Source organism: Pipistrellus hanaki (assembly GCF_964339955.1).
Source record: "Pipistrellus hanaki genome assembly, chromosome: 4".
Classification (NCBI taxonomy): domain Eukaryota; kingdom Metazoa; phylum Chordata; class Mammalia; order Chiroptera; family Vespertilionidae; genus Pipistrellus; species Pipistrellus hanaki.
This window is the reverse complement of record NC_140506.1, coordinates 7,627,521-7,640,352: the sequence shown is the minus strand read 5'-3', so window position 1 is coordinate 7,640,352 and position 12,832 is coordinate 7,627,521. Positions and strand designations below refer to the sequence as shown.

The 12,832-nt window shown below is 44.1% G+C and overlaps 1 protein-coding gene across 1 annotated transcript in view; it reads left to right on the top strand.

The window, feature by feature from the left end:
• OXCT1 (3-oxoacid CoA-transferase 1) overlaps window positions 1-12,832 on the top strand; it is a 107,230-nt gene that overhangs the window by 5,653 nt on the left and 88,745 nt on the right. Inside the window, exons 2-4 of the mRNA XM_084881695.1 lie at window positions 643-751; window positions 1,122-1,212; window positions 8,613-8,748. Coding sequence (XP_084737821.1) covers window positions 643-751; window positions 1,122-1,212; window positions 8,613-8,748 — 336 coding nt within the window. The remainder of the gene's footprint in view (window positions 1-642; window positions 752-1,121; window positions 1,213-8,612; window positions 8,749-12,832) is intronic.

Here is a 12,832-nt window from a genome sequence, read left to right as displayed (position 1 = left end):
AATGCCACAGTAGTTGGCCTGCAGTAGGCTCTCAGCAAGTATTTGTGGGTTGAATGGAAGGTTAGGTTACTATTAGAAATCAGTGCTTGATGAAGCCATTATTGGGAATTTGAGTGCTATTATCTGGGCCATCTATTTTTTGTGTGACCACACATATCACAGCATTGTCCCTTGTATAATAGAAGACATGGATCCTGAGGGGACTCCGATGATAATCTGGATAGAGTATGTCTAGTCCACTCCTTTTTATTTACCAGTATTTATTTTAATTTTTAATTTTTATTGATTTCAGGGAGAGGAAGGGAGAGAGGGACAGAGAGAGAAAACATCAATAATGAGAATCATTAATGGGCTGCCTTCTGCACACCCCCAACTGGGGATGGAGCCTGCAACTTTAGCATGTGCCCTTGACTGGAATTGAACCTGGACCCTTCAGTCTGCAGGCCAATGCTCTATCCACTGAGCCAAACCGGCTAGGGCTTCATTCCACTCTTAAGATGAGCTACTTACAGCCCCACTCTTTCAAAAAGGCCATAGTGAAACTGTCCTTGCATATATAAAAATGGAATAAATTGCTATGCATATAAAGTGAAGACATATTTCCAAATGGCGATTCACTTCAAATGTTCTTTAATGTTTTAGGGAGGTGTTTGCTATTTTTCAACCAGCACGTGTCGCCATACCAAGTTTTACAAAGATCCCGTGGAAGCTGTAAAAGATATCCCTGATGGTGCAAAGATCCTGGTTGGTGGTGAGTAATAGTGTTTTCTCCTCTCGATGGTGACACCCTGACTGTATAGGGTTAAGTGATCAAGTGGGGCAGGAATCCATACGCAGTTAAGTGCAAGAAAATGATGTGTAGTCGTATGAACACATCATGCTTGGCTTTATACTCATGAATTGAGGGCCGGACAGTGATGCCTGGTGCTGTGAATTGGTGTCAAACACTTGGGAACAGCTTTATGTCTATTTATTGAGTTGCAGAGTTACTGTGCATTTTGCTTAGTAGGTCTCATATGTGCTTAGAGAGTGTCTTTTTTTTATTAAAAGAGAATAGCACACACTTCTCTGAAACAACCTTCCTCTCTTCACAAACGGTTGATCTTTTTGGCTTCTTACAGGTTTCGGGCTGTGTGGCATTCCAGAGAACCTCATCGGAGCTTTGCTGAAGACCGGGGTCAAAGGGCTCACCGCAGTCAGCAACAATGCAGGGTGAGTGCACGTTTAAGACCATTGATTTGAAGGGAATGACAGTTCTCCATGATATTTACACAGAGTCTGTCAGCGAAATGAAAGTTTTCCCTATTCCCTAAATGAGCAATAGGCTCCCACATCAAAAGATAGTGTTTAGCCCTAGCTGGTTTGGCTCAGTGGGTAGAGTATTGGTCTGTGGACTGACAGGTCCTAGGTTTGACTCCAATCAAGGGCACATACCTCAGCTGTAGGTTCCTCCCCAGCCTGGGCCCTGGGAATGAGCTTGTGCAGGAGGTTATCAATCAAAGTGTCTCTTCTACTCTCTCTAAAAATCAATGGGAAAATATCCTCAGGTGAGGATTAAAATAATAATAATAAATAAAGTAAAAAAAAAAAAAGATAGTGTTTAATAAGCTCAGGAGTCATGGTTCCATCTATTCAAATACTTTTGGTGTCATACTATTTTTGTTGTTGTTGTCAATCCTCACCCGAGGATATTTTTCCATTGATTTTTAGAGAGGCTGGAAGGGAGGGGGAGAGACAGAGAGAAACACTGATGTGAGAGAGACACATTGATTGAGTGCCTCCCGCATGCACTCAACTGGGGCCAAGAATTGAACCTGAGACCCTTCAGTCCGAAGACCAATGCTCTATCCACTGAGCGAAACTGGCTAGGACGGCACCATACCTCTTAATCATAAGTAAAGGAGACTTACATAATTTTTGTATCTTAATCTGATGTGCTCCTATTTTAATTTCAAACATACTGTAAAGTTGAAATATATATATTTTAAGTTGACTCTTGCATTTTAAAAATTAGAGATATTCCTTTATGTTGTATGTTATTATGTTGTATGAGATGTTCCTTTAGGTTGTATGTTATTGTATGTTGTATCAGGAAAGGTGGGTGTCAATTTGCAAACTGTGTTAAGTCTTTCCATTGGATTATGCCACTGCTCTAGATGATATGTAAGGAATAGATATCATTAACCATTAAAAAGGTCGCTGGTTTTGGTGGAAGGAGGAGTGTATGCAGCCAGCACTTAAGACAGTACGATCGCATATCAAAACTGTCCACCCTAAGCCATAACATTTTAATAATGAATGACATGCACTTAAGGTATATTTAGCTATAAAGGAAAAAAGTTATTTTTATACAAAATGACAAATCATCAGCTCTCCGTCCATCATGAAAGACTAAAGATCTTAAACAATTTTTTAAAATTAACTAAGTTTGCAGTTTAGCCTATTATCATAAAGGCAGCTTCCAGCAAATAGCACAGGTTATTTAGGATACAAAACTGGTCCTACATTTGTGCTCCTTTTTCCCTTGCTGAGTTTCTTTATGCCATTATTTTCATCTGGAAAGTTCTCTTTCCTTTTCTCTGTGTATCCATATCTTCCCCATTTTTCAGAATTGGATTTAAGTTACATATCTTCAAAGAAGCCCTATGCAAGTATAAAACTTCTCTTGCCCCTTTCTGAATTCCTTTGGAAACGCTTAGCCTTTCTTTGTATCCTCAGTTGTATTTATCCTCTCCAATACACATTGCAGGCTGATCCTGTTACTCAGAGCGGGTTTTCTGTCCCTACTGTGTGCTCAGAGTCATTGAATGTCAGAGCGGGGCAGGGTTGTAAAGCTCAACTATTCAGTTCCCTCATGTACAGAGGGAACTCCTCGGTAGATAGGGAAGTAATATTCCCGGTAAATTGATATTTCTTAAGCACATCCAGTGCCCTTTGAGCTGACTTTGTATTTCTTAAACATACTTTTGGTGACCAGTACTTTATGGGTTTTCCAGACAGCTCAGTGCTTACAAGGTTGGTGTAATATGTGAATTCTTTTAATATATATTTTTATTGATTTCAGAGAGGAAGGGAGCGGGGGAGATAGAAACATTAATGATGAGGGGAAATCATTGATCTGCTGCCTCCTGCTCGCCCTCTACTAGGATAGAGCCCACAAAATGGGCATGTACCCTGACTAGGTACCTAAACGTGACCTCCACCACTGACCCACACCAGCCAGGAATGAGTTCTTGATGCGCACACAGTACGTACTGATCACCTACTTCGTGGAACACGGAAGGCACTTCACAGGCGCTCATGCTCCCGATTAGGGAGTGTAAACCCTTAGTCTGTAGCTGGGAGGGCTCTGTTCGGGCCACCTGGGTCAGATACCTGAGGTAAGCTTAGCATTGCTCCAAGGAGAGCCAGTGACATTGTTTGAAATACTGGGTAAATGGAGAGAACTTGGAATTAGAAGTAATCATCATTTTCCCATTTAGAAAAAGGCTCTTTTTATGGAAAGATCTGCCCAAATTGGAAATCTTTGCAAAGCGCAGGCCTCCTGATGATTTTTGTTTCATTTGTTTGTTTTTAAGGATCAGGAAGACCTGTTGCCCTGAGACACCACTCACCTATTAGTCTAGATAAGATAAACCCTCTTTTGGGATCCGTTTGATGTGGATTGATTAGGAAGACTGGAAAGACTGACCATGTGCCTTCCATTGATTTTTGGAAGACTTTAACATAGGCATTGCAGGCCCCTGTGAACCCAAAGTTTCACAACCAACTGTATCAACCAATGAAATCACAGCGCCAAGGAAAGAATGCATATGTCTTATTAGTCATGCCCTTTTCTTCATGACAAGGCTGTTTACCTGATTATTGTTCTTTTTTTTTTTTAATAATACATTTTATTGATTTTTTTACAGAGAGGAAGGGAGAGGGATAGAGAGCTAGAAACGTCGATGAGAGAAAAATATCAATCAGCTGCCTCTTGCACACCTCCTACTGGGGATGTGTCCGCAACCAAGGTACATGCCCTTGACTGGAAGCGAACCTGGGATCTTTCAGTGCACAGGCCTACGCTCTATCCACTGAGCCAAACTAGTTAGGAATGATTATTGTGTTTTTTTTTTTTGGGAGGGGGGCGTTAGACAACTCCCAGACCAGCCCCATTTCCACGTGGGAGACGAACAAACACTGCCTGGCGATAGCTTTCCTGTGCTGGGAGGACAGTGCTGTCACCTGGGTACAGCGCTGTCCTGGCCAGGGAGGGCGTTCTGTGAGGGCCTCTGCAGATAAGACGGCTGGCTCCTCACTGCTGACTTTGAACCAGGAGACCAACAGTGGCTCCTTTGCTTTCCCGGATCTTCTTTGTTGAGTCAGCTGTGTCTTTGGGGGGCTGAAGAGAGGTCTAGACCCCACTGGCTCATTGGAAGCATTCCCCTGGGGTATGCCCTTGAACTTGTGTGCTTTGCTCACAGAAGATTTTATGTTTCTCATATAACTATGTCATCAATCAACCTTCTGTCTGAAGACAGCACTTTCTTTTCCTTTAATACTCTTGGGATGATCAGAGCAAGAATAACTTGTGTAATGAGACTTAAGGATGTTGAAAATTAGAGTAAAGTAGGAGTAGTTTGGTAAATGATTGCAATGTCTTTCTTATTAGAGTTTCATTTTGACCAGCATAGCCAGTTCAGTGAGATTTCAGAAAAGGAAAACCAGTTTCATAAATGTTTGCAGAACATGAATGTATCCCTTTAATTCATTCTTGGATTTGGACTCCTTTAATCACTCACATGCTGGGACCTGAATGTGCTGTGCTGGAGAGAAAACGTTAACTCCCTCTGGGAAGATATGCTGCTGGTTGCTAAGGGCAAGCAAGAGTCATTGACAGTTCACCAGAATTATTTTTACTACCAAGCTGCAAAATGCTTTAATGCACGTTTCTCTAGGAAAAGTAGCATGTTCCACATTTGCAAAAGATCACGTGTGTCTCTCTTCTCTCTTATATTGTGAAAAGGAAGGGTCTTGACTTTTTCGCTTTGTATCATAGGCAAGAAAGACACTTTTCTTGGCTGCCTAGCAGCGGGTTTGGAAGCATGCACTCCAACTGTGCACCAGGCGGGCAGTCGCCTGGCTGAGTATTTTCCGGCGTATAAGACGACCCCCTAATTTTACAGTTAAAACATAGGTTTAGGCCTATATTCGCTGTATAAGACTACCCCCCACTTCAAAGAAAAGACTTACTTTTCCATCAAAATCTGCAGGTAATTTTTGTGCAATTTTGGTCTTTTGCCCCCGATTTTCGGTTGACTTTTTTTCGTTTCAAAAGTCGTCTTATACACCGGAAAATACGGTATCTTGTGACCTGCTTAGTTGCTATGCCAGGTCCTCATCCAGAAACAAAGTAAAGAAAAAAAAGAAAACAAAAAACAAAAAAACCAATCCAACAAATACACACGGTTTCCAGAGCCAGAGTCAACAAATACGGAGAGGTCATCTCCACACGGGGCCAAGTTCAAGTGTGTAATGCATTGAAAAGCCAAACAGAGATCCATGGAGAAGTGGTTAGGAAAATCCCCAGGTCAATGAATGACTCAGTGTATTCTGGTTTACGGTGTGGAGTTGTGCACTGGGAGAGAGTTCAGGTATTTAATGCTACAGGAAACAAGTGGGTTATTTTATCTTATGATATAATTTAGACAGGGCTCCAGAGGGTATCAGTGGGACGCTCATAATGGGTAACTGAGGAAAGCTTCCCAAAGGGACTATGTTTAGGGGAATGGTCAGGACTTGGAAAGCAGCCCAAGTACTAGCAGCCTGGATACCAGTAGCCTGAGTCCCAGAAGCCTGGGTAAGCAGCAGAGCTCAGCAGCCCTGTGCCTGGTGGGAGGAGGGGAGAGAGCGGTTAGGACGTGGAACAAAGCTCTAGGGAGAGGGCTATCCACGGTTCTGCAGCTTCACCAGGGTGTGAGCCAGGGGAATACAGAACCTGACATCCTTCTCCTCCCACCCCATCCTCCTGATGGTCAGTCTCCCATCGCCTGGACCCAATCAGCAGTGGCTGACCCCAACCGGAAGCCAGAGGGCAGGGCCCAGGATTCAGTCCCCACAGGTCAGCCAGCCCCGCTCAGGGCAGGCTGGATGGATGTGAGGCCGGGGGATGCAGAATAAAAAATATCTGGTGTAAGGACTTGATGACTCTCGTTTTTATTAGAGAGGAGCCAGGGAGGAGGGGGAAGTGAAGCAAGCCGTTCATTTGTCAGCCATTCAACAGTTGTTGCTCTAGTGCCGCTGTGTATTGTGCATGCAGCCAGGTGCTGGGGGTGCAGCCGTGAACCACACAGGACAAGTTCTCTGCCTTTGTGGACCTGACCTTCCAACAGACAGAGGCAGGCAATAGTAGTAAACAAAGCAAAATAAGGAAGTTTGCAGTGAGTGAGAAGGTTATAGTGCTCTGCAAAGGACAAGAGCAGGGGGATCGGGAGCATGAAGGTGGAGGGCAGGTTTCGGTATAAGATGGGTGATCCAGGCAGGACACATGGAGGGGTAGCTGGCCAGATTTGTGAAGTACGGGGCATGGGGAGCATGTGTGAGCCATGCAGCGATCTGGGGGAGCAGTTCGGAGACACAGACAAGCCAGCGTGAAGGATCTAGGGCAGGATGTGAGTATAAGGAGGCCAGCAGAGGCAGGGCAGGAAGGACCTGGGAGGAGTGAGGTTGAGACAGGACCGGGCATCTCATCACACGGGGACTGGCCACCCCAGTGACCTTTGCTTGTTCTCTGAATAAGTGAATACCGTTGCAGGGGTTGAGCAGAGCATGACTTGACTAGATGTTTTATTTTATGCCTGCATTTTTTGGCTGTCATCGGTGAGTAGAATCCTAGGGGCCAGGAGTAGCTGCTGGGAAGGTCACTGCAGTGTGCAGGGAAGCAGCAACAGTGTAGGCCACAGAGTGGGGAGAGGGACAGGCTCAGATGCTGCATAGATTTTGAAGGTAGAGTCAGGATGTCCCCAAAGTGTGTGGAAGTCAAAGATCACCCCTTAGTTTGTGCTGAAGATCTCTAAGGATGGGGTGCTGCCATTATGTGAGATGGGGAACAATTCTGTTCCCTTAAACTCAGCTGCAGATGGAGCTGAGTTTAAGGGAACAGAATTGTTAAGTGAGGGCCTATTTAGGTGTTAATTAGGAGTAGTTTAAAAATAAACCAACCTCCCCTGACCGGTTAGGCTCAGTGGATAGAGCATTAGCCTGCAGACTAAAGGGTCCCAGGTTGGATTCCGGTCAAGGGCATGTACCTTGTTTGCAGGCACATCCCCAGTGGGGGGTATGCAGGAGGCAGCTGATGAATGTTTCTCTCTCATCTATGTTTCTAAATCTCCATCCTTTCCCCTTCCTATCTGTAAAAATCAATAAAATATATTAAAAAAAATAAACCAACCAAACACAGCATTATGTGTATGAGAGTGTGCCAAAGAACTAATTTTCCAAGAGACACCTACTCTTTAGTGTTTGGGCGCCCTCTAGTGGATAAGTGTATTATTAATCTTAGGGAATTCTTCCCATATGGCAAAAGTACACTTGAAAACACTTGTTATTTAGGCTCTGGTTTTCTTTTGGAACAAGTGAGAATAAATCATGTGGCTGTTTGTTACACCCATGAGGGGTGTGGGGGAGAATGTTATTGGATTCTGTATTGGAAGGCTGGGACTATGACACACATTTAGAAGAAGGTTGGCAGTTACCTGTCTCCTGGGTTACTTTGAAGTATTCAGGTGTCAGAACTGCCTGGGGGAGGTTAGGAGCTTGGAAGGGATACATTTTGAAAACGAGGAGATTGTCACTGAGCAGAACCGCCAGTTGTGTATGTGAGGATGGAGAAGGGAGTGAAGATGTCAGTGGTTTGTCATACGGGTACCATACCTACCTACTTACCTCCTTTCAAACAAGTGGATGCCACTAATGACCGATCATCAGACCTGTGCCCCTCCACTGTTCCCCATGCCAGGGCCAGGATTCTGGAGCGGGTCTTCATCATTCACTCTGTATCTGTGATATGAGGAAAATACTCATCGTTGGTTATATAATTGGGTCTATATTTCAAGAGCATGCAATTCCGTCTTTTAAATATGAGAATGCTCCTGACCCCGTTCTTGGACAGAAAGATTTTCTCCATCTGAGCCTTCCTTTGGGGCCAGTGCAGGTTAGGGATAGTGGCATTGCATTTATGCTGGGTCTGAAGCATAGGGCAGGGACCAGTCCATCTCTTGCTCATCTTCTGACCAGGATCACTTTGGGGTAATGTAAAGAATGGGAGGGGTGGGGTTGGACAGTAGGATTGATGTGGGTTTGAGGACTGGCTGGTGTCACTACCTGAGATCTTGGGGGAAAAAAAATCACTTAACTGTTTGGGGCTTCAGTTTCCTCAAATGTAAAATAAGAAAAGAATAGCTACCTGACAGGGCTCTTTGGGTGGTGGGCGGCTGAGAGAGAAGGTGGGTTCAGTGCCTCATAGATAGGATTCCTTTAAATTAATGAGATTTCATGCTTTTCAATGTAAACGACATTAGTGCTCGATCAGATGGCCCTTTGGTTGTAAGCTGCTTGCATTTTCCTTCCAGGGTTGACAACTTTGGCCTGGGCCTTTTGCTCCGAAGCAAGCAGATAAAGCGCATGATCTCTTCGTACGTGGGAGAAAATGCAGAATTTGAGCGACAGTACTTATCTGGTGAATTAGAGGTAGAGCTGACACCTCAGGTAAGAAGATTCTCTGCTTTTCTTTTACAATACTAACTTGTTTTACAATGTATCTTTTTCTTCCTAGAAATGTCTTTATGCAAGATGGGTAAGGTAGAGAGAATGCTATTTTGTAGGTCCCCACCTATTGATTGCTGGAATTGAATGTTTTCTGTTGCTGTGCAACAGAAAAAGGAGGAAGTTCTGATGAAAATCTCTAGGCAACCGGATAAATGTTCAAGTTTGGCATTAGAATGTGAATTATTCTGGAAGTATGCAAAAGGACTTGCTAAAATGTTTGAGGGTTGTCATAAAGGTCAACTCATATGGATCTTTACCTTATAGGTTGAGATATCTTAGCCTTCATTTTTTTGGAGCTATTGAAAATTAGCCTTGTATATCTTTGTTTTTTTTTAAAATATATTTTATTGATTTTATACAGAGAGGAAGGGGGAGAGAGAGAGTTAGAAACATCGATGAGAGAGAGTCATCGATCAGCTGCCTCTTGCACACCCCCTACTGGGGATATGCCCGCAACCAAGGTACATGCCCTTGACCGGAATCGAACCCGGGACCTTTCAGTCCCCAAGCCGACGCTCTATCCACTGAGCCAGACTGGTCCCGGCTGAAAATTAGCCTTGTATATCTTTTGTATTCCTCCTTATTTTATCAGAGGGCAGTTACCTTGGTGTCACTGGGAGGAATGACCTCCAGGCCAATTGGCTGTGAGGATCAGCTGCAACTACAGTGGGAGAGCTGCTATGCAGGAGACACCCTTATGAAGCAGGACTTGCTTTAGGGGGATTTGGGGCTCACTGAGTCTGCCCCTTGAGTATGTTGCTTATGGATGTGTAGAATTGTAATCTGGTATGGCCCGACACTGACCACTGGGTGCTCTGGCTCTTGGGTCTCGAGGGAGGAGTAAAGTCAGCCACTTTCTGGAGCCACTCAGCAGGAGGTACAGAGAGATCTGCATATACCTGCTCTTTGTATCAGGTTTGGAAGTGCCCACATGAGGCCCAGACGTGAAGCAAGGCAGGCTGATGCTGTGCCGAGGCTTGGGCCTTTTATTGATAGGTTTGGGGCTCTCTGACCCAGCTGCAGCTTGTTTGAGAGATTTTAGCATGAGCAAAGACAAATCTTTCAAGTGCAGCAACTGCTGCAACAGCGTGGGTGGGGTTGTAAATTGGATGAGGCGAGGTCTCAGGGAATCAACAAGGTGGAACAAACAGAAGCTGACAGCCTTGTGACCAGGGAGGTCCCAGCATAGAAACATTGATATCTGTAACACCTCTCTCTGGAAAAAAGCCACCCCCCGAGTTCCTGCCTCAATGCCAGACAATCCAGTTCCTCCTCACATGTGTCTGTATTCCTCACATGTGTCTGTATTCCTCACATGTGTCTGTATCCCTGGCACTGGAACTCAGAAGAAGCAAGACTCCAGTTTGTGGTGCTGGCCTTTTAGGAGGAGCAGTTGGGTCTCCAGCAGCCTTTGTGTCACTGAACCCCAATCCACACTGGTTTTTACAGCCCGTAGTTCTTACTGCTTGTAGGGACTTCTTTTTCCCAGCTCTGGGACCCTGGGATGGGGGTCTGGTGTGGAGCTGGGACTCCTTGCTCCTCCTGGTGGCCTCCACAGAGACAATCTCTCTCCCGATTAAAAAAGTGGCACACGCGGGAACCCTACCAACCTGTTCCATGCTTCCCCACCTCCTACCAGTCTCAGTGCTTTCTTTCTTACTTTCCTAGTTGTAGGGCTTCCATTCAGGCAGCTTTCTAGATGGTTCTAGATGATGGTTGTTCTGTATTTTAGTTGTAATTTTAATGTGGTTGTGGGAGGCGGTGAGTACAGGTATTTGCCTACTCTATCATCTTGGTCTGAAGTTTCCTTAATATTTATTTTCCATTCTTTCTTTAAGCTGAAGAGGTCAGGGTCTCCCTCCTCAATGTAGTGGCAACTTGTTTGGTGGCCTGAGAGTTAGGAGGAAGTGTCAATGAAGTGTTGGGGACCAGGGCTCCCTTTGGGGTGGACGTGGGGCTTGGTGGTTCCTGCAGAAGTCCTGCCTGCAGAAACTTTCTGTTTTCAAGCTCTTGCCCAGTGGGACATAGAAGGAGTGAAGAATTCAGGGTGGGTGGACATAAAACACATTCTAAACTAGGGCTGGCTTGAGGATTGAATTTTTGTGCACGTTGGTAACTTAAATTACCCGGAACACAGAGTAGAGTCATCTCAGTCCTTTAGATAGGGTAGAAAAGAGTCTTATCTGTAAATATTTTCAGTGAAGTCCCAAGGCGCCCCCCCCCCCCCCCCCCCCCCCCCGAATAGCCTACGTGCTTGATTGCCTCAGTGTTTTAAATGCTAGTCATTAGTCCCTTCTTTGAGTTTAGGCCCCAGTTAAAGTAGAACATTGGTTTCAGGTTGGGACAACATTAACACCCTGCCATTAATACCTAACCTCATTCTTACTACTGATTAGCCATTTAGCTGTCCAGCGTGACCAGGATGTAGCTGGACCGTAACCACAGCCCTCAGTGGGTGGAGAGGTTGTTGGAATGTGCTGCTGGAGGTTATTGCCCTCTGGCATACTCGGTGGGAAGGCAGTTGGAGGTGGGAGGGAGCTGGGAAATCAGGTTTGACATCACCGGTACCCACCAGAGGGATGAAGGTGACCAATGGAAGGTACAAAGAAACTTTGTCTATAGCTGTTTCTCCTCTGAAACAAAATTTGAAGGACTCTTGGCTTTTAAAAACCAGTTTACAGAATAAGACCTGAAGCAGGAAGGGATGGAACACACTGACATACCTCGATGTGGGGATGGGGGGATAAGAAGAGAGAAACCAAAGAACTTATATACTTACAGGAGTAGCCCATGGACACGGGCAATAGCATACTGAAAACATGTGGGGGAGGGATAAGGAGGTGGGAGGAAAGAGTAAAGTGTGGAAAAGGCATGATATCTGTAATACTATCAATAATAAAAAGTATATTAAAAAATAAAATTAAAAACGAATTTACCTATATGTTGTACTTTGGATAATTCCTTAGTTAGATAATATTGTAGATCAAATACTTAATGAGAATGGTTTAGAATAAATTCTAGATAAATTTGATCATTTTATATTATTCTACAATAATTATTTATCATTACTGGTGATAAGATTCAGGCCATGCCTACATATAGCACACAGTAAAACCCAGAATTTATTTTTGTGTTTTTTAATATATATATATAGTTGTTACATGTGTCATACTTGAAAAATCATTTAAAGAGAGTACAAATAGTCTGATGTTGGACATGTTGTCAAGAAGCCAGCAGGCAACATGGAAGCCGAAAGCGTGATTATGCAAATAAGCAGTTAACATGCTGTGGATTAAGAATAGAGATGCTGCCCTAGCTGGTGTGGCTCAGTTGGTTGGGTATTATCCTGTGCACTGAAAGGTTGCCAGTTTGATTCCCTAATTGGACACATGCCTGGGTAGCAGGTTCAGTCCCCAACTGGGGAGTGTATAGGAGGCAATCCATTGATGTTGCTCTCACATCGATGTTTTGCTCTCTTCCTCTCCCCTCCTTACTCTCTAAAAATCAATGAAAAAAAACACACACAAAAAGAAAAAAATAGAATAGAAAGGTTGTTATCGAGAGAGGCAGTAATTGTTTTAAATTAATCTCCTAGTATACATTGTTAGTGAAATATACCAATTTACCATGCTAGGTACAGCTTGGAATGGGAATCCTTTAGAGCAGTGTTTCCCAAACTTTTGACATATGTGTACCCCTTCTATAATTTTCGTAATGCTGAGTACCCCTCGTCAAAAAAAAAAAAAAAAAAAAAAAAAAAAAAAAAAAAAAAAAAAAAAATGGATGGCCAAAACCGATTTGGCTCAGTGGATAGAGCTTCGGACTGAAAGGTCCCAGGTTCGATTCCGGTGAAGGGCATGTACCTTGGTTGCGGGCACATCCCCAGTGGGAGGTGTGCAGGAGGCAGCTGATTGATGTCTCTCTCATCGATGTTTCTGGCTCTCTATCCCTCTTCCTTCCTCTCTGTGAAAAATCAATAATAAAAAAAAAATGGATGTATCAGGCACAGCTAAGCACGGTGCAG